The 20,933-nt window shown below is 38.6% G+C and overlaps 3 protein-coding genes across 3 annotated transcripts; 1 reads left to right on the top strand and 2 right to left on the bottom strand.

Moving 5' to 3' along the window:
- Positions 1 to 37: 37 nt before the first annotated feature.
- LOC127793107 (protein ENHANCER OF LHP1 1) lies at positions 38 to 12,881 on the bottom strand. The gene is made up of 12 exons (XM_052323890.1): positions 12,490 to 12,881; positions 6,127 to 7,247; positions 5,433 to 5,609; positions 5,147 to 5,260; positions 2,561 to 2,665; positions 2,065 to 2,199; positions 1,920 to 1,975; positions 1,728 to 1,830; positions 1,529 to 1,645; positions 1,225 to 1,351; positions 823 to 953; positions 38 to 734 (listed from the first exon to the last, which is right to left on the bottom strand). Exons 1-12 carry the CDS (start codon positions 12,764 to 12,766, stop codon positions 327 to 329), a joined length of 2,871 nt encoding a protein of 956 aa, XP_052179850.1. The 5' UTR covers positions 12,767 to 12,881; the 3' UTR covers positions 38 to 326.
- A 3,262-nt stretch (positions 12,882 to 16,143) lies between these two features.
- Positions 16,144 to 16,922, top strand: LOC127792781 (uncharacterized). The gene is made up of 2 exons (XM_052323360.1): positions 16,144 to 16,347; positions 16,455 to 16,922. The coding sequence occupies exons 1-2, from the start codon at positions 16,243 to 16,245 to the stop codon at positions 16,713 to 16,715; spliced, it is 366 nt and encodes a 121-aa protein (XP_052179320.1). The 5' UTR covers positions 16,144 to 16,242; the 3' UTR covers positions 16,716 to 16,922.
- Positions 16,923 to 17,341: 419 nt separating this feature from the next.
- LOC127792780 (flavonol 3-O-glucosyltransferase UGT89B1-like) lies at positions 17,342 to 19,032 on the bottom strand. The gene has a single exon (XM_052323358.1). The coding sequence runs from the start codon at positions 18,943 to 18,945 to the stop codon at positions 17,515 to 17,517; it is 1,431 nt and encodes a 476-aa protein (XP_052179318.1). The 5' UTR covers positions 18,946 to 19,032; the 3' UTR covers positions 17,342 to 17,514.
- Between the last annotated feature and the right edge of the window lie 1,901 nt (positions 19,033 to 20,933).

Below are 20,933 nucleotides of genomic sequence, written 5' to 3'. Positions count from 1 at the left end.
AATTGCGTGTGAAAACAATGGATTATATTTTATAAGGAAGACTTTTTCACATGCGTTTTATGACAAAAAATGTTGATTTTGAAATATTGTGTTAAAAACAAAATTTACATATAGCAACAAATGAAATAAAAAGTAACATATCTTAGTATCTTACAATTCTACCTATATTATATAACATATTACACGATAAGAATAAAGAACCCTGTTCTAACTCACAAGTGGCAATGCCTCTGCAATGTACAGAGAAGCAGCAACATTTTCCCCATGTTAAGAAGGGGCTTGGTTGGGATTTTCCGGTGGGTCGATTCTATTGAACAATCGGCATCTCATTTTTTACCTGTGCCGTCATTCTTCATCTTCTTAAGAGAATCAAATAAAGAAGACTTTTCTTGATTATTTGAAGGCTTTGCGAAAGGATTAGATGGGCGCAATTGTGCCTGATTTACCTCACCCCCCTTCATTTCTCCATTCTTTATCTCACCCACATTTTCTATCTTTGCACTTTGCTTCTGCTCTATACTCGTGTTTCCGGTCCTGGCTGCTTCTGTTATCCCTTTCTTTGTAATGGGTGGGGAAGACAACTTTTGTGTTGCCAATGGCATGGAAGGTTCTGAAATTTTGCTTCTTTCAGCTGGGGGTTTGCTGTTGATCACATCTGCTTTTACGGAAGTGATAGTACTCAGGTCTGTGACAGGAAGGGAGGTAGCTGCTGCAGTTTCATTTAGCAACCTTTCCTGGGGAGACCAAAAAGCATTCCGAAGAATTAAAAATAAGAATATGTTAAAAGAGACACTGCTGGATCTTTTCTGAATATTAGAATACCTCCAGTATGGTACTGAAACGCTCTGCTAAGTTTGGAAGCTTAAAAGCCGTTACAAGCTTTATAGCACCTTTAACCGATTTTTCAAGTGACAGAAGTTTCACAAGTTCGGTAGCTCTCACAAGCTTATCACCTGAAATCAACCATCACAATCAGGTCAGACTGGTTCTCTCTCTCAACGTAAAGAACTTGTGAAACAGCATCAACCACCCACCGCTACAACATAAGCTCAGGGAAATAGGAAATAAAAGATTCCCCAGCCCCACCACTACTCCAACACCACCCACCCAACTGCATCTGTGTTTTTCTGTTTTTGTTTCTGATTTATTTTGAGAGGTGTGTGGAGGGGGGAGCTTGAAAGTATAAAACTGTTACAGATTAATATTTGACTTGCATTAACTCACCATTGCAGCATGATGCAATTAGCTTCAAGATGCATCTATCAAGCGCAGTTTCCATGTTGAAAGCCTCATCGTCAAGTGAATTAGTGTCCTGACCATTGGCTGCCATTTCTTCAATTCTTTTGTTGATCTAGAAGAGTTTCAGATAAATAATTTAGTTGTTGAAGTAATTATTACATCCTTTACAACTTTCCTAAAAGAATATAAAATAGTCAATAGGACCTTGTTCTTACAATAGTGCAGCAAGCAAATATAAAATCCCCCCCCCCCCAAAAAAAAAAAGAAAAAAGAAAAAGAAAAGATATACCTGTGAGAGATGCAGGTTATTCAATATAAACTCATTCTCAAGTTTATCTGCTCCCAGGTCAGAGGATGCAAGAGGGAATGAGAAATCAAGTAGAGTGAGAATGGGTTTGGGAATGACCTGAATACGAAAAAAGGAGGAGAATGTGACAAACATGATATAATACTAAAACAGACAGAACGGAAGTGATAAACTATGCTACCTGAGGGAATGAATCAGGAGATCTGCAAACAACACAAAACAACTTGCTTTCATTCAGTCCAACAATCCAATAATTTTCCTCCGGTTTCTTTACTTTCCCAGAACTGCACATTTGATGTTTTCATTTGCAAACTGTTTAATAAGAATGTCTGTTACTGCAATCATTAATCATATTGGTATAAAGATATTGTACCTAAAGAGCGGCAGCCAGTTGCCTCCATATTGATCTGTAAAAACTCTAAGCACCCCCTACAAATTTACAGAAGTGCATCAAAGTTAACTAGAAGGAAATGCTGAAGATAGTTCAGTGACATGACAGAGATGAATAGTCTTACAACCTTAGAATCAAAAGAACATATTTGGCCTTCTTCGCTGAAACCAAGCCAAGTTAGATATGAACCGGGAGTGAGTGGAAGCCGTCCTTTAAGTGGTTGGGTCCCATTACAAATATTGAACACTCTAAATTCCAGCACCTGCTTCTCAAGGTAGAAGGATGGTTGGTTAGTTCTCTTAAGATATATGATGTCCTCTTGAACAATTCCTTACCATAATACATCATTCCTCAACTAAAATCCAGTAGAATTCCAATATTTTAAGTAACCATTAATTAAGTTATGCTAGTATTACACAGACTTCAATAGAAAGAAGATCAATTTGTTTATGAAACAAATTTCTAGAATATAGACTACATCAGGCCTTTCTAAAAACAGTAGTTAACCTGACAAGTTTTGATTTCATGATAAAAGGCAATGGCGTTTGAACATTGAAATCTCTAGAAGATACGGACATAACATCAATATCATAGGGAAATTTATTTAAAAAATAAAAGCAAACCTGATCATTTGATGGAAGAGAAGGAGAAGCATGAAAGACAACTGCAAGTTGATCCCTGAAGCCCGATGCAGTCACCACTGGCCCATCAAGAGAGAGAACATTTTTCTACAATGTATTGCAAGGTGCCAATGTATGTTAAATGCAGCCGCCAATCATACAGCACTAAACTATCAAGAAGGCAGAATTTGAAATGACATATTACTGTGTAATTGATAAAAATTAATTTTGAGAACAAACATAATAGCACTATTTCTACATAATTGAGCTTATCTCTGTTGAGGGGTAGGCGTGGGGGGAGAGAAAGAACACAGCTAAATCTGGAAGGAATACTTTTGAGCGAGATATTATTATCAATAAGCATTTTGCCAAGCAAATTAGTGTGTTCTGATGTAACTGCACATATTTGTTCTAGAAGTCATGCAAACGGAAGCCCGTGCAACGCATTTTGCATAAACTGATAAACGATGAAGGAACTTCCCTATCTGCCAAGATGCTAAAAAGTAGGACATGCAGAACGATTAGCACTGGAAAATTTTCAGAAGATAACCAAACTTTTGTCATCAGCATAAAGCTATTAAGGTGTGTGTATCAGGTTTGTGCAACCCAGGATATCAATGTAGCCAAGATCCAGTGAAGATTATTATTGACAAACATCAGATATGGCTTGTTCAAACTTTATCAAACTAGTCTTGTTCAATGTCCAAATGAGAACCTTTATAGAAAACCTTTTTAGATTAATTTACTTAGGTAGTGTTTGTTAAGGAGAGATGGAATGAGTATTTCACAAAATTATTCAATAATGGTGGTGACACAAGAGTTAAGTTGGAACATCTTAGTAACTCCGAAGGGAATGTGAGCTACACATTCTATCGACGCATAAGTTCAAATGAAATAAAGCAAGCATTAAAAAAGATGAAAAATCATAAAGCAGTGAGACCAAATAATATACCAATAGAAGCATGGAAATGCATAGGAGAAGAGGGCATCTCCTGGCTAACGCAACTATTTAACGACATCCTTAAATCAAAAAAGATGCCAGATGAGTGGAGAAAGAGTACTTTGGTTCCTATATACAAGAACAAAAGAGATGTTCAAAACTGTGAAAATTATAAAGGAATTAAGTTAATGAGTCATACCATGAAACTCTGGGAGAGAGTAATAGAGCAGAAGCTCAGAAAGGAAACAAAGGTGTTAAAAAATCAGTTTGATTTCATGTCTGGTAGGTCAACAATGGAAGCTATATATTTACTGAGGCGTCTAATGGAAATGTATCGAGATCATCAGAAGGACCTACATATGGTGTTTATAGATCTAGAAAAGGCCTATGATAGGATCCCTAGAGAAGTATTATGGAGGGTTTTAGAGAAGAAAAGAGTCAAAATAGCCTATATACAAGCCCTTAAGGACATGTATCATGATGTAGAGACAAGGGTCAGAACATGCGAAGGGGATACTAAACCATTTACAACTACAATAGGACTGCATCAAGGTTCTGCACTAAGTCCATACTTATTTGCCCTAGTAATGGATAAACTCACTAAAGATATTCAGACAGATGTGCCATGGTATATGCTATTTGCAGACGACATAGTGTTGGTGAATGAAACAAAAGGAGTGAACACTAAGCTTAAGTTGTGGAGAAACAATTTAAAATCTAAGAGATTTAAATTAAGTAGAAAGAAAACAGAATATATGGAATGCAAATTTAGTAAAAATGCAAGAGTAGATGATGTTATAATAAAATTAGAAGACCAAATCTTACAAAGAAAAGACCATTTTCGATATTTGGGATCAGTGATTCAAAAAGATGGAGAAATCCACGAGGATGTCGCACATAGAATTAAGGCAGGTTGGCTAAAATGGAGAAATGCATCGGGGGTGTTATGTGATGGTAAAATCCCATTAAAATTGAAAGGAAAATTTTATAGGACAGCTATAAGACCAGTCTTGCTGTATGGCTCAGAATGTTGAGCAATCAAATACCAGCATGAGCAAAAGACGAGTGTAGCGGAGATGAGGATGTTAAGATGGATGTGCAGACATACAAGAAATGATAAAATTAGAAATGAAGTTATTCGTAATAAAGTAGGAGTAGTGCCAATCGAGGAGAAGATGAGAGAGACTAGACTAAGATGGTTTGGTCATGTGAGAAGGAGACTAAGAGACGCTCCTATGAAGAGAGTTGATGAAATAGAACAATTAGTCACAAAAAGAGGTAGAGGTAGACCCAAGAAGACTTTGGGAGAGACATTAAAATTTGATATGAAATATATGGATCTAAATGAGGATATGACAAAAGACAGAAATACATGGAAGTCTAGAATTCATGTAGCCGACCCCACATAGTGGGATAAAGGCTGTATATGTTGTTGTTAAATTTATCTAAAAAGAAGTCGCGTAATTTTTTATCTTGAACTTTTCAAATAAATTTATCTCTCCCCCTCATAAATTATCTTAAACTTTACAAATAAGTTGTTTTGATATAACCTTATCTTACTCATTTTAACAAACACTACCTTACTCAAAACCTTTATGGATTAGTTTGAAGAAGTATGGAAGGGGTATTAATAGTTTAGTATGACAAACCTGCAATCCACCTTCGCTAAAGATACGGAGATAATTAAGACTTGTAACAGCAGCCACCCAATCTGTGCCAAGTGCCACAACCTTAACTTCTTCTCCTTCAAATCTCATAGACCACTGGATTTATATGAGCTAATAATGTCAGCAATTTTCGAAAGTTCCATATATAAATTTCAAACAGTTCAGCATCTACTGATGTGCCTGGGCGGGTGGATGTAAATATTGATGCACAAGATTAAACCTCCAAAAACTTCAGCCCAGAAAGATATGCAAAAGTAAATGAGCTTACCTCGCTGTTATTTGCCCAGCTGCTGAAAGGACGATACATGAGAGTACTCATGGGCTTTTCACCCTTGCAGGGATTTGCAAATACACTTCCATTTTCATTTAATGCAGCCATTGTAAAACCGAAGTAGTCAGTCATTGATGGAACTCGGGTGCCTCTGCTAGTGTCATGAAAATCTATCTGTTCCCATAATGTAAGATAATGTTAAACCAAAATAATTTTTAATTTTATGTACAGATTTGTCCCAACCTGCAGTTCATACCATCACATAAACAAGCACATTAAAATAATGAAATCTCATAGAGATGTACAACAACGAAAAAAATAGCACACCTATTACATAATATATAATTTTTTATTATTGTGCGAAAGTGAATTACCTACACTAAACAAGTTTTCTACATATAGGACATGAAGCAGTCCACTGTAAGATCAAATTCCAATAGTTTGTGCTCCACTCAGTTATAAGATTATTCTAACAGGCTCCAAGTTGACTAGATTGTGAAGTATATTTTAGCCTAAAATGGTCTATGTTCCTAGATTTTTCTCTATTGACATAATACAGTCCTGTAAAATCTCCTTTTTCCTCTAGAGGCAAACCCCCCCCCCCCCCCCCCCCCCCCACCACCAAACACACTTCAAAAAGAAAGAATCAAGGCATCGCTATACCTAAAAGTTTCCAAGAGAAATGGGATACCTCTATATGGGAATATCCATCATGCTCCATTGTGGTTATACTTCCAAGCATGTTGTAACAGAGAAAACGTCTTTTTCCAGGCTGCACTGGAGTACAACCTGGTTGAAAGGCCTCTTGAATTTTTGAGCTAGCTGACAAAATTGTGTTCCTCTCTATATCCTTTCCCTTTTCCAGCTTTTCCTTCTTACTATGAGAAGATTTTTTGCGGGGCTCATCCTCTGGAATTGAGCTTAATCCATTACTAATCACTTCATCAATACCATCATCGTATACAGATTGCTTTCGCAATCTTTTCCTGCTGGGTGGTTCAGATTCACCAAGACTATCCTCACCAAGATCACCTAAACTACCAGACATATTATTCTCTTCTTCTTCTTCCTCTTCGTCTTCATCAAACAATAGCAGTCCATTGCTATTCTTTGATTGTAAACTAGGAATAGCTTCTGTAGGAGACTGCATGAATGATGGAACAGCTGATTCCCAAATACCATACTTTCCCATAGCATCAATAACAGCTAATGCATTTCCAGTCGGCTTCCATGCCATACAGCATATCACATCATCAAATTTCTGCCTGTCAATATCTAGCTTTTGACCCACATCCCATATCAATACTTGTCTGTCTAAACCAGAAGTGGCCATATATTTCCCATTAGGTGACCAAGACAAGAAACAAATTCGTTGGACATGATCGCCTCTCAAGGTGAACAACTTTTCAGCAGTGTCTCTATCATACATGACAACATCATTTCTCAAACCAGGGACAGCTAAGGTCTCCCCATCAGGACTCCAACAAAGCACATTCATGATAGAAAAATCCAATCCAGTGTCAGGAGCAACTTTTTTAAGAGTATGCAATTCTCTACCTGATTGGAGTTCCCAATATATGACAGTCCCAACTGAATCAACTGAAGCCAAGTACTCGCTTTTAGGATCAAAAGCTAAACCTGTGATGGACCCTTTGTGTCCTTTTAGAACTCTTGCAATTGAACCATCGATTGTGTTGATAAGTTTAATGCCCTCGTCATCACCAGCCGCTGCCAACATGCTACCCGATCTATTAAAAGCAAGAACGCGAATTGGTAATGTAAATCTTGTGATGTTGGTCTGGAACTCTCCACCTGATAATAAGATTCATAAATGAATTAATCAGAGGAAAAGCTTAAAACAACTATATGCAAACCTGTAGAAGATGGTAATTAGCTGAATCACGGAAAACTAAAACTTTGATTTCATGTATATATTCATTAGAAATTAGTACAAAACCTAGAAGCTATTGTATTTTTTGGAGGTTGACACTGAAGAAATGAAACAACCTACATGTTTTCAGAAATAGATGCAAGACAAGAATATAAAGACGCTGGCCAAAAAATTTAAAAACTAAACAAGATGAGCAAATGGGCCCTGAGGTATGCTACTCCATGAAAATGGAGTGTCACTGATAATGTGAAACCGGGCTTCCAAGAATATAGTCTCATAGATCTATCACAATGTCACGACCCAAGGATATATTAGTAAATACATGTCATGTGTTTTCCTTATTAGTTGCATTTTATGTTGTTGTTGTTAGCATCTTCAATTGTAAGCCTATAAATAGGCTTGAGTAGTTAGAGAAGGAGCTTAATGAATGATTTGAATCTCAATTTTCTTTCTCAATACTCTCCCACGGCTTTTCTCTCTCTCCCTCAATTCTGTTCTGTTCTTCCTTGCCCTCTTCTTGCTCTATCTTCCTCAAACTCTTATCCAAATTCCTTCCTAGACATGACAATTGGTATCAGAGCCAATCGTTCCTCAGTGGTGATTGTGGAGACTTTAATAGCTAAATTCAGATTCGGAGCAGCAAATTCCGACGGAGGTTGATTCTTGGAATTTGAAGCCTATTATGGAATCCGGTAGCAGCAGGCGAGTCAGACGCTAGGCTGCGGAATCTGATCGAGGCTGCTTCGTGAGTTCCAGTGACAATACTAGGGTGAAGTTGGAAGAGGAAGTAACGATCACTGAACATTAAAGTGCGGTTCAGTCTGGGAAAATTTTCAGCTGACTTGATTGAGTTAATCAAGTCCAAAATTGGAGGCAAAGCGGATCCAGATCTCGGTGGATCTAAGTGAAGCAGAGTTCGGCGATTGTGAGCCAAGGCAGATATAAGTGAAATTCCAGTGATTACAGAGCCAGTGGACGGTGATTGGGCAAGTAGTTAAGGCACGGCGTGGAAGTAGGTCCAGCGGTCTTGAATTTGTAGCGATGACAAGTAGACGCAAGCGAGTCCGACAATAGGCAAAACCATAGCGTTAGGTTTTGAAATTGAAGGCTGTCTTGGCTACGGACGCAAAGCAGGAGGGCGACTGTGAGAAACAAGTTCTTGCGGACTGTAGGTTCTGATCGGCAATTCAATTGCAGATTAGAGGTACTGAATTCGGAAGAATCGGAAGCAGAGCCTCAACGATTGAATTCGGAATTGAACTCGGATTTGAAAGGCGAAGCGGAGCAAGGCAAACTTCAGCTCGAAATTGAAGACAACGCAGGCTAGGGGAGCTCCGACAATGACTCCAAGCAGATTGCAGTAGAGCCAGTGGTTTCGCGGTCCTTGAACGGTGATTGGGTGAAGGGCGAGGGCACTGATTATGGCGAAAAAGGAAGTTGCGATTGAAGCAGAATCTTGAGCGATTGAAACCGGAAACTGTCCGCAAGCGGCCATTTAAGTTCATAACAGCCGATCGTCGGCAACGGTCGTGGACTTAGACGATCTCTAACTTGATTCAGGCGAGAGGTGAGGAAGTCTTGCAGCTGTGAATTTTGGTTCAGATTTGAATTGCTAAGGCGAAGTAGAAGGAATCCTTGGCTATTTGACCAAGGCAACTACTATGAGGCGGGTGATTCTCCCAGGCGACTAATGTGAGGCGATCTCGGACAGAATTCCAATGACTTGGAAAATTGATTTGGAGTATGTTTAGTAGCTGAAATTGAGGTTGCTGAACTGGAAGCAATAGTTGCATTGGCTTGGGTTGCTGAATTTCAATATCATAATAAGTTTTCGAAGAGGCCCTTGAAAGCTGCATAAGAGGCGACTAACAAGAGGTTGTTACAGGGGTGAAGTCAGTGCGAACAATTGAGTGATGGCTGAAAGAACCAGATTAAAGCAGCTGGAGTCAAGGATGGAGGCGTTAAGGTTCGGGATGACGCCAACGCATGGGGCAAAGAACCAAAGCCGAGGGGATATTGTGACCATCAGAGAAAACATATGGGAGAATGTAGTTGCCTCTCAAGAAGGAATGCAGAGAGGTTCGGAGAAGCATCGGAAGGAGAGGGAGCAACATGGCCAGCAGATCAACAGCATGTTTGACATGCTGTCTTCCCCACATCAATTTCGGTTTCCACCGTATTTTCCTCCCCAGGCAGTTGCTGATCCAATTCTGCCCAAACATGGCACCCTCCCTATGACCTATGGCTTGCAAGAGACAGAGGAACTGTCAGCTTGAAACCAGAAATTCAGGTAAGAGGTTCATCTTCCCTCACTCCCCATCAAGCCCCATTGCCTAGAGAAGGGAAGGCCAGCAAGACTAATTTTGCTGGAAATTTACAAGACCAATTTGGGAAGAAGAAGAACATGATTAAGGTGACTGAGGAGTTCAACAAATTAAGTCAGGAGGGATCGATGACAAATTATTGGGATAGATTTGAAGAGTTAAGGTCCCTATTGTGGAGTAATCAGTCAGCTCTGACAGCACTATTTTGTATCAAGATTTGTTAGCGGGTTGAAAGACAAACTGAGGTTAATGATCAAAATGATGATGCCTGCAACCGTGAAAGAGGCAGCTGAAAAAGCAAGGTTGCAGGAACTCACCTTGGAAGCCATCTTTAGGAAGCATGGACTGTAGCCTAATGAATCAGCAACAAACAGATTGAAGGAACCTCTAAGGCTGCAAATTATGGCCAACAGGAATCTGAGAAAAATTTGGAGCTGGACTGGCCAATTATAACTGAAAACTCCAACAATAAAGAGAGATCAGACATAGACATTAGCGAAAACCACAACTTCTATTTGCAGGAAGCTGATGGAGTAGCTTCGGAAGATGAGGATGACGTTGCTGATGGGTTCCATGCAAATGATGAAAGACAGCCACGCGACGAGGACTTGGACCAAAGGAAGAAGCAGGAGGCTGAGGACTTGCACAATCCTGCAGCTGCTGTGAGTGATAGTCATGCTGTTACTTCAAAGGATGTAGATCATTTACAGGTGTTAATTTTAGTAGAAAAGGAGCAATTGAAACTAACTAAGTAGGAGAACAACCATGTGGTTCAAAAGATGAGGGAAAAGGAGGTTGCTGCCACATGGTTCAGAAGCTCGGATATTGGAGAAGGGATAGTTGACATGGAGGTCCAGGAAGTCTCTATTGAAGATAAGGAAGAAGAAGAGGTTGTGAAGAAGAGAGAGGATATGACTACACCAACCTCGGAGTTTGAAGATTACAATGGTGAGGGAATTGGTGCTTTAATTAAAATGAATGGCCATTAGAGTACAATTCAAGGTTGGTTAGAGATTAACAGAGGCTGCTTGTGCTTGGAAGAATTTTTTGTTGAGGGGAACAAAACTCTTGTTGTTTTGTTTATTCCTCTTTCAATTGGAGAGCTACAACGCCGAATCAAATTTTGGCCTGCAACAAAGTTGGAATTCCTTTCTATGATTGGAAATGATATGGTTGCAGTTATAACGGATCAATTGGAACCATTCTCAATGGAAATCAGAATGAGGGGGATGGCTGGACTTGTTGTTGCAGCAAGTCATAGGACTGATGTTTTTGAAGAAAAAGACACAAAAATGCAAAAGAAAAGGAAGATACAAGATAAGCACAAGAAAAGGCGAAGAAAAAACTAGATTGCTAAGGCTGGAATGGCTGAGGAATGGGGTCAACAACTATCAATTCTTGGGGACAAGAATTGTTTGAAGGGGTGGGGATTGTCACAACCCCAAGGATATATTAGTAATACATATCATGTGTTTTCCTTATTAGTTGCATTAGTTGCATTTTATGTTGTTGTTGTTAGCATCTTCAATTGTAAGCCTATAAATAGGCTTGAGTAGTTAGAGAAGGAGCTTAATGAATGATTTGAATCTCAATTCCCTCTCTCAATACTCTCCCACGGCTTTTCTCTCTCCCTCAATTCTATTCTGTTCTTCATTGCCCTCTTCTTGCTCTATCTTCCTCAAGCTCTTATCCAAATTCCTTCCTAGATCCTAGCTAAACCCTAGGGTGACACATAAGTACATCTCTAGCCCATGGCCATACACTTCAGATATAGAAGGCACCAAAGTCGACCAAGGGGATAAAAACTTCAGCTACCTAGTTCATTGAATCGTGGATTTCCTTATTTTGCTGGATAATATAGAACTTTTGTAACAAGCAATTACCAGAACCTTATTTTATCAGAGAAATTGGTTTTTAAGTTACTGCTTGCCCATGTCTAACTCTTGTAGAATCTAGGGGGAAAGGCAAGCTTAAATTCAGATGTAAACAAACTCTAAACATGCATGCCCACATCAGTCACAAAGCAATTAGAGAAAGCCACAGCAAGGCATGAGGTTTGTGCATGATGCTGTTGTCAAATGCCTGCATGTAAATATTTTCGTCATCCAATTTGAGGAATGTTTTTCTTAATTACTGCAATGTGTTTGGTAGATGGCACATTTACACTTGCCAATGACTAAGCAGCTGGTGCAAATAGGAGCTGGAGTCAAATGTTTTAGAGGTTCTACAATTCAAGAGCAGCTGGAACTAGGGAAGTGACAGCGCTTATCCAGTGTATATAAGCTCTTGTGTAACTTTTTAGTTTTCCTATCCTGAAAGACTTCTACACCTGTGCAAGTAGTTTACCAAAAACAGACCAGCTCGAGATTATCGAACAAATTAAATTTCAAGTTGCTACTTCGTTAATATTCCTCTGATGTTGACAATGTATTTGACAGACGCACCCTTTTCCCGCCTGGTGACGCCAACCTGACCTGAATTCAGACTTCCCTAGCATGTAATTCCCTAGAAGTATTTTCCCTTTCCATCGCCTATGCAGAGTCAAATACCCAAAAAGAATCACATTGAAAGCTTAATCCAATAATCAACAAAACCTAGCGAGGATGGAGATTGTTCGTTGAAGTCAAAAAGCACTGAGAAGATATCATATACCACTAATCATCAATTTGAACAATCCCCCCATCACCCAGTACTAAGAGTTCTCAATTAATTCAAGGAGATAAATCTCGTCCCACTTAAAACACCTTGCTGACATTTTATTAAATTGTCACTCCTTTCTGTCAAAAAGCGCAAAGAAAATCAGAAAGCCCACATTTCCAAAATGAAAAATAATATTGACCTGGGAATCTATAGAGCTTGACGGAATGATCGGCAGATCCGGAAGCGAGGCACGTCGAATTGGGGCTGAGAGCCAAAGTGGTGACCCCGTCCCGATGTTGCCGGAGCATCCTCGGTGGAGCAGAAAGCAGAAGCGTATCATGAATGCAGATCGAGGAATCCGAAGAAGACGAAGTGACGATGTGCAGGGCCTGGAGATCCCACAGGATCGAACAGAACGAGCCGACACCGTTACCGTTCTTGTGCGCTTCTCGGAGCTTCACTGACCGGACTTTCATGGCGTCTTCGTCTCTCTTGTTCTCCCACTTCTACTGCTGCAACTAGTTTGGCGTAGCGCGAAAATGGCGGTTCTAGGGTTTCGTTTCAGCTCTTAGTAATTGGCTGAACTTGAAAAATCTCCGTTTCGGCGGGAAAATTAAGGGCCTTGGGGTTTCGCGGGAAAGGGTGTATATCTGCTTTAAATTGACCTAAATGTCCTCTTCCTCGGCGTCCAAGGGGCTACATTTATTTTTTTTGAAGAAAGAAGGATTAATCCCCCCCCCCCCCCCCCCAGGGGTTACATTTATTTTTGATACATTTATAAATAATTGTAAATGACTGTCATCAAATATAAGGTTAAATAATATAAATGGTTATTAAATTTTATATTAAGGTATAAAAATATTATTCAACTTTAATTTGTAAATAAAATATTATTGAACTTAAATTTAATATATAATTTTATAATTATTATCAATTGTTGTTAAAAAAAATTAACAAAATGTTAACATAGCTAATAACATAAACGGTTAAATGATACAAGTAGTCACTGAACTTTATATTAAATTAAAATAAAATGTTACTAAATTTTATATTAAAATATAAAAAATTTAGCATTTTTTTAGTCTCTTTTAACGAAAATTGATAATAATTATAAAATTATGTTCTAAATTGACATTTAGTGATATTTTTTGTACAAATTAAAATTTAATAATTTTTTTATATATTATCATATAAAATTTAATAATCATTTATATTATTTATCTCACGATTTCATATCTACCATAAACACTTTCAAGTACTTAATTGATATGACACAATCATAATAATAATAATTTACAAATTCTCTTGTGATTTAAAAAAAATACACTTCTCCCAACCCAATTTACCTTGAAATTACGAGAGAGCAATTCGCAAAGGCTGTCCAAATCCATATATATATATATATATATATTATAAAATAAAATAATATAAAAGCTCAAGGCTTTTGACATGCATGTGATCGTGTCTACTAAAGGCAATGAACACCGCTATCCCTTTTCTTGAAGAACGCCAGAGACATTTAAATCAAACGCTCAAACCAAGGTTCCCTTCAACCAAGTTAATTAACATTGAATCCACATGGGGCTTTTTGAATCCCAATTAAGCTCCCCAAAGCTTAGGCTCTGTTGTTTCTGATGTTTTTAAGTTAATTTTAGTTTTTTATTTTTTAAAATAATAAAAACATGTTGTATTTATTATTTTTAAAAATAAAAAAATTTAAAATAAAATATATTATTTTAAATATTTTCATATAAAATAAACTATAAACTCAAAACATTTTTATTTATTCATATTTTATTATTATAATAAACAAATATTACAAAATTTATTTATTTTAAAAAATATATATTTTTTAATAATATATTAACATTAAAATTTTCTAATTTATTGAATAATTAAATTTATTAAATAAAATATTATTAAAAAATTATTTCCAAAAATTTTTAAAAAGACGGATTTTCTAATTTTCTATTTTGAAAAATAATTTTTTAAAATGACAAAGAGAATACGTTTTTTATTTTTTAAAAATAAACTATCAAAATAAAAAATTAAAAATAAATTTAAAATAAAAACTAAAAATTATAAAGTAAAGAGAATAGTCTTATTTTCCATAAACTTGGTGTTCATTTACGCCATGCATGTAATTAAGCTGCATGGAACAAGCCGAACAGATTAATTAGCATTAGTGGTGATTGGAATGATTAAATAATCCACTTTCCAAGTTCCAAACCGCAGACAAATCTTCACATCATCAATCTTAGATATGTTCATATATGTCTATATATATTAGATACTTTCAATATTGATTTATCAGCTATTGCATGCTATCAATAAAATATCTACATATATATATATGCATTTTGGTCCCTTAATTAGCTGGGAAAATATCCATGTCTCATCATTATATCCTTGTGTACAATTCACATCAATGAAAATATACTTCTGTTCATATTCTAGGAACAACAACATGCATGTTAATTTGTCTTATTATTTTCAAATTCTTCGAGTACATTCTTCAATCTTCATCATGCATGTGACCATTGCCGATTATTCCGGCAGACACAGCACAGGTTCCGACGCTGATGAAATACAAAGGAGGGTTCATTAGGGTTTCTTTTTATTTTTGTGTTTTACCATGAATTTGTCATATTATTTTAACTCGACATTCTTGTATCTAGTGGCAACTAAAGTGTCCACTAGAGAACTGGAGAAGACGACCTTGTACTCTGCGCTTGTAACCCCAATTTTAATCAGAATACCAGTTCTTGTTGTTAGTGTTGTGTTGTTTCCCTCAACACTCTTGAGTGATTCAATGCAATAACCGCTTGTTTCTCTCTTCATGCTCTGATATATATATCATTCTGTTATGAGTTTACATTTCAAAAAGATTTTTTTTTTTTTTGTTCGCTTCATATATAAAAAGAACTGTTATTATTAAAGTGTGATTCAAAAGTGGCCCACCATCTCTAATCACCGTAAGATGTAACATTTAACAGTTTTAAAGTTTGGTTGCATGGTGCAAATATATATACTGGTTATAGTTTCAGCTTATTTTAAACAAAGAATATATAGCATATATATATTTTGTTGGAATTGTGTTTGATGGATCCCAGATTTCAGACAGGCAAAATGGCAATTTTAAAAGGTACTATGTACCCTTCAAACATATATAAACTAATATTTTAGAAGATATGAACTTTGACGGGAAATGCTTAATCGGGCCGGGAATTGGTGCGTCCCCAAATGAAGAGAGAGAGCTCTAGTAAACGAAAAGAAAATGCATTAATGGAAGGAAAATAGACACTGAAGGCCTGTTTGGGGATCAGCTGCTATATAATTTGGGGACTAGATGAGAGAGTTGATGACATATATAGCTAGTGTCAGTACATTGCTGAACTCTAGCTATCGAATTCAAAGGCAATACACTACTGTACATGTATGTATCCTTAGTTATCTGGTGTCTTAATTCACCCTTTACCTAAAAAAGAGTGAGGGAAAGGAAAGGAGAAATGGGCAGCTTAATTTGAAACGGTGCTCTGTTTATGTTGGGACGGGACGATCGAGAGTCCTCAAACGATTTAAATATAGATAGAGATGCATAGATTTTGGGAAGCAAAACAAGCTCTCCTCGTCGCATGCATGGCGGCAGACAGGCGCAAAACACAGTCGTCTTCCATTCCACGCTACCACTTGCCTTTTCCCTAACATCCCCACAAAACCATCTTTTTAACTTTCGAGCACCTCTTCGCTCTTTTGGCGTTCCCCAAGCAAGCACCGTACCTTCCTCTTCCTGTTAACCATGTTTCTTATATATTCTAGAGAACAAAGTGAATGTTACAACTTACAACCCTAGTCCCTAGCAAGCTTTTTGACTTGGGTTTGGACTCTACTCTCTCTATAAATTTCTGTTTCCTCCCTTTTCCACATATCCAAAGAAGAAAGGCATCCAAAAATGGCCAGCGTAAGGTTTCGTAGCTTTTTACTTGGACTCGTAGTGTTCCTTCTCCTAGCTCTATGCAGGGATGAAAATACAAATGCAAATTTTGTGGCAGCACGAGTAAGTAGACTATCAAATGTTGGGTCGTGTTTGGTTCTTAGTTACCATCATCTCTGTGTGATGAATTTGTCTGTCTGATTATTCATTCAAACGCAAACGTGTCGCAGGCAATTTTTGATGCCGTGCCAACTGCAGCAGAAGCTAGCGAAGCAGAGCCTGGTGGAAGAAGAATGATGAAGGGCGTCTCGGGACAGGGGATCATGGCGAGAGAAGCCGACACGAGCCGTAATCAAGGAGCTCCAAAGATTTCTGGCGATAATGAAGGAGAAGGGAAGCTGGATAAGTTGAAAGTTGATCAAATGGAAGGCTTTGTGGCTCTGGGTGCAGATTACTATGTGCCAAAACCCCACCCCCCGAAGAACAACTGAGAAGTGTAATCCTTCGTCGTTTTTCCTTGTGTTTCTATAGGTTTTCCATAGAAATAGTAGCATTGCGGCTTATCATACTTGTATGTATGCAATAGAGATCGGTTTAATGTTGACAAGTAACTTAATTTTATGTCAAGTTCCAGCGTTAGTTTTAATTTCTTTTATTTTGTTTTAAAAGAGAGAAGCTTAATTAGATTTCAAACAACAAGCAGCAGCGTGCAAAAAGGGTGTCAATCCATAAATCAGTAATGCTTTTTGCTAAGTTTAAATGATATATGATATTATATAACTAATTCCTAAACCCAGTCAGGCTTGCAAACTTTCAATGACGAAATTACTGTTTTCTCAATCTTAAGATTGAGACAATCTATCTCATAATAAAGGATTGTATCCCAATAACATATATAGTGAGACTGCAGCCAAATTAATAACCCAACTTTGTCACTGAACTGCAGCCATGAATCCATGTTGGTATTACAAGTTTGTTTTATTTCCGCATTGCGCAGTTTTGGCTTTTGGGCAAGTGATCAATGGATGCGTTGTTTAGAATTAGAAAAATATGGCCGGCAGCCTCTTTGGTCACGTGCATAGCTGTTGACCTAAGGCGTAATAGGGGACAAAAGATAGATAGATAATGCCATCAGTTTTGACTAATTGCTTCTTTTGGGTACCTCCGTCCAAGGGACGATCACAACAATTTGTGTCTTAACCCAAAAGAAAGAAAGCAATTTTATGTAGAAATAACAATTGATTTTTTCAAGCTAACAAAAAAGATAACATTTTTAATCGCGCATTATATTCAGTAATTAGTCTCATTTATCTTCCTGCCATCTTTAATGAGGCCGCCGAGCTGCTTCAATAGCTCCTCCAAATCTTTGGTTGAGCTTCCTCCATTAGCATTGACCGCCTTCCGCGCCGCCTCACGCAACGCCGCAACTCGGCTTCGCTCAGGCCTGGACCCACTAACCGACTCGGCCAGCAAACGAGTCAACTCGGCCAAGTCTGGAACCCTTTGGGGTCCCCCTTCGCAAGCTCGAATCGCCACGCCGAGTTGGTCGACCAGTAACTTAGCATCGGTGAATTGGTCGGCGCCCATTGGCCACGTCAGCATCAGGACCCCCGCGGTGAGTCCCTCCAACAGCGAGTTCCACCCGCAGTGAGTCACGAACGCTCCCACCGCTCGGTGACTCAGTATCTCAACCTGCGCGGCCCACCCCCTTATTATGAACCCTCGTTCTCCCACGCGATCCTCGAACCCATCTGGGATCCCGCCATCTTCGCTCCCCACGCGTCCTTCATCGGCGGCCTTTACGCACCAGATAAAATGCACCCCGCTGCACTCTAGAGCAGCCGCCAATACTTCAGTTTGCTTCCTCGGCAGCGTAACGCGGCTGCCGAAGCAGATGTAGACGACGGAGTCGTCAGCCTTCTCGTCAAGCCACGCCTTTACTCGATAAGCTGGAATTGAGCTCGACCCGCCACGGTTCGTGGGTCCGACCCGTTCTTCAGGCGGTAATAAGGGCCCGACCGCCCAGACCCGGTTGTGCCCAACAATTTTCTTGATGTGATCAAGGTAGACCGATTCCAACTCACTGAACGAGTTGAACACGACACCCCAACTCTCCATATTCGCCAGCATCCCACTTCTGAGGAACTCGTAGTCTGCGTCTCCTTTCTTGAAATCGCGGCAAAAAGGTGTGATTTCCGACCACCGGTAAGTCGGAGAATTCGGAATCTCCGGGAAAGAAATCAAAGAGTTTTCGTTTCCGGGATAATCGTTCTTCGGCAGGTTACGCCACTGTGAATTGGAAACCGAGGCGGTTAATGCCCCGGAAGGCCAAAATACCAGACGCGGCACCCCGAGTTCCGAGGCGAGTTGTTGGGTCCAGCCCAGAAACATGTCAGATAAAATGGCCACCGGGGGGGAGGGGTGGGATCGAAACCAGTGGAGTATCGGATCATAAAGCCTAGCGGTGGCACGTATTTTAGCAGGAAGTCCAGAAGCAGACTGGAAGGAATCGAAGCAGTCGAGAACCAAGGGTTGGATGGAAGAAGACGATGATAGCATGGGTTGGAGAAGATGGACGTGACTCGGGGAGACCAATACGGTAACGGTGAGGCCGCGGGTGATGAACAGGCGGGTGAGATCGAGGAAAGGAATGATGTGTCCCGGCGAGGAGAAAGGGAAGGCGAGGATGTGCGCGGGGCTGCCGGCGGCGGCGGAAGACATGGCTACAGTATACAAATCAGAAGCGTGAAGCCCTCTCTCTTTTGGTTCTAATTCTAAGTTTGTATAGTTGGGCAGCGCGCGGCGCTTGGAGGGCTATTAATTTACTGCAAGAAAACATGTTTTAGACTTTTAGTACGTCACGGCTTGCGAATGTTCTGGAACTCTTGTATTGCAAGCAACTTGGGGGCAGCTTTCGTTTGGAGTCGACTAGTGACCGAAAAAGCTAGTCAAATTGAACCCACCTTCAATGGTTGCGTAATTCACAAAGTTCCATGACATTTTCTTTGACTAAGATTGGGTGATTTCACACTGAATAATTCAAAAAGGGCAACTGACCATGTCGACATATTTATAGCAACACCAGAAACAATTTTTAAATAAATATAATTATCGTTTCCCACATCTCAAATCTAAAATATCTATGTAATAAGGGAAAAGAGTTTTTAAATTGTCTCAATACAAATGTAAGAGAGACAGTTTTTAAATAGTTGAGATGGTTTTCTTCTTTCATCAATGGCTGACATCATTTATTTTTTCCCTCCCTAAAATACATCCCATCCCATCCTATCCTCTTCTCTTCTCAGCCCAACACACACCCTCTCTACCAAACCCACCCTCTACCTGCCTCCTCCTCTCTCTCTCTCTCTCTCTCAAAGCCCTTGCATCATCTCTCGGCCACCCATCGTCGTCGCCCCCACTCGGCCACCACCGTCGCCTCCCGCCAATGCCACCTAAAGCTCTGCCTCCAACTTAAAGATATATATGTGTATGTATTTTGTGTATGTGTATGTTTACATACATATATTTTTGTGTATGTATGTATGCCAGTAACAATGGTGTTCGTTTTCTGTAAACAACGATAGTATTCGTTGTTTACATATATATATTATTCTATTTGACATACATACAATCGTTTACATACATATAATCGTGTTTACATACATATACACAAAAACGATTATATGGGGAAGAGTTACATATAAACATCTCTTAATCATATGGTGCTTATAATCGTGTTTACATACAATATTTCTCTTAATCATTTCTCTTACACTATGCATATATCGTGTTTACATACATATAATTTGTCAAATGGTGTTTACATATATATAATCGTTTCTGTATACATAATCTTCGTTGTTTGTTGCTCATTTCTGTGTATGTATGTATTTTGTGTGTGTATGCAGGGGCGGATGCAGAAGGGGGCTTGGGACTGGACTATGCTTAGGAGTTTATATATTTATATATATATTACTATTTATTATATATATTTTTACTATTTAATTGGGGTTGGCACGGGCTTCAACTCGTGCCCACCCCTCTACATCCACCCCTGTGTGTATGTTTACATACATATATTTTGTGTGTTTGCTACTCATTTATGCACAGAAATGAACACGATTAGATGGGGAAGAAGAGGAGTTTAATTTTGTGTGTCTGCAAACAACGATTGTGTGTGTGTATGTATTTAAATGAACAGCAAAAGATGCTCCATTGTTAATTAAATGTATGTATATTTATGTAGCCCGTGTGTGTATGTATGTGTACATATATTTTTTGCGTATGTATGTATGTATGCCAGCATTTCTGTCAAATGGTGTTTGTTTCTATGCATAAATGAACATTTATGTTATATATATGCAAGATCTTAATAAGCATTTCTCTTAATCGTTTTTGTCAAATGGTGTTCGTTTCTATGCATTTCTGTCAAATGATGTTTGTTTGCTGCTCCATTTACAAATTGAATGTATGTATGTATGTATGTGTATGTATTTAAATGAGCAGCAAACAATGATAATAGACAAAAGATGCTCCATTGTTAATTAAATATATGTATACTTATGTAGCATATGTGTGTATGTATGTATGCATTCTGTGTATGTGTGTGTATGTATTTTATATATAGATAGCTAGATATATTCTATATATGTATGTATGTATGTATATGCACGCGTCTTTGTGTGTGTAACTCCAATTCGGGTAACTCT

This window comes from Diospyros lotus, unplaced genomic scaffold, assembly GCF_014633365.1.
Source record: "Diospyros lotus cultivar Yz01 unplaced genomic scaffold, ASM1463336v1 superscaf1, whole genome shotgun sequence".
In the NCBI taxonomy this organism is placed as follows: domain Eukaryota; kingdom Viridiplantae; phylum Streptophyta; class Magnoliopsida; order Ericales; family Ebenaceae; genus Diospyros; species Diospyros lotus.
The sequence above is the reverse complement of the archived record's forward strand: the minus strand, read 5'-3'. Positions and strand labels throughout refer to the sequence as shown.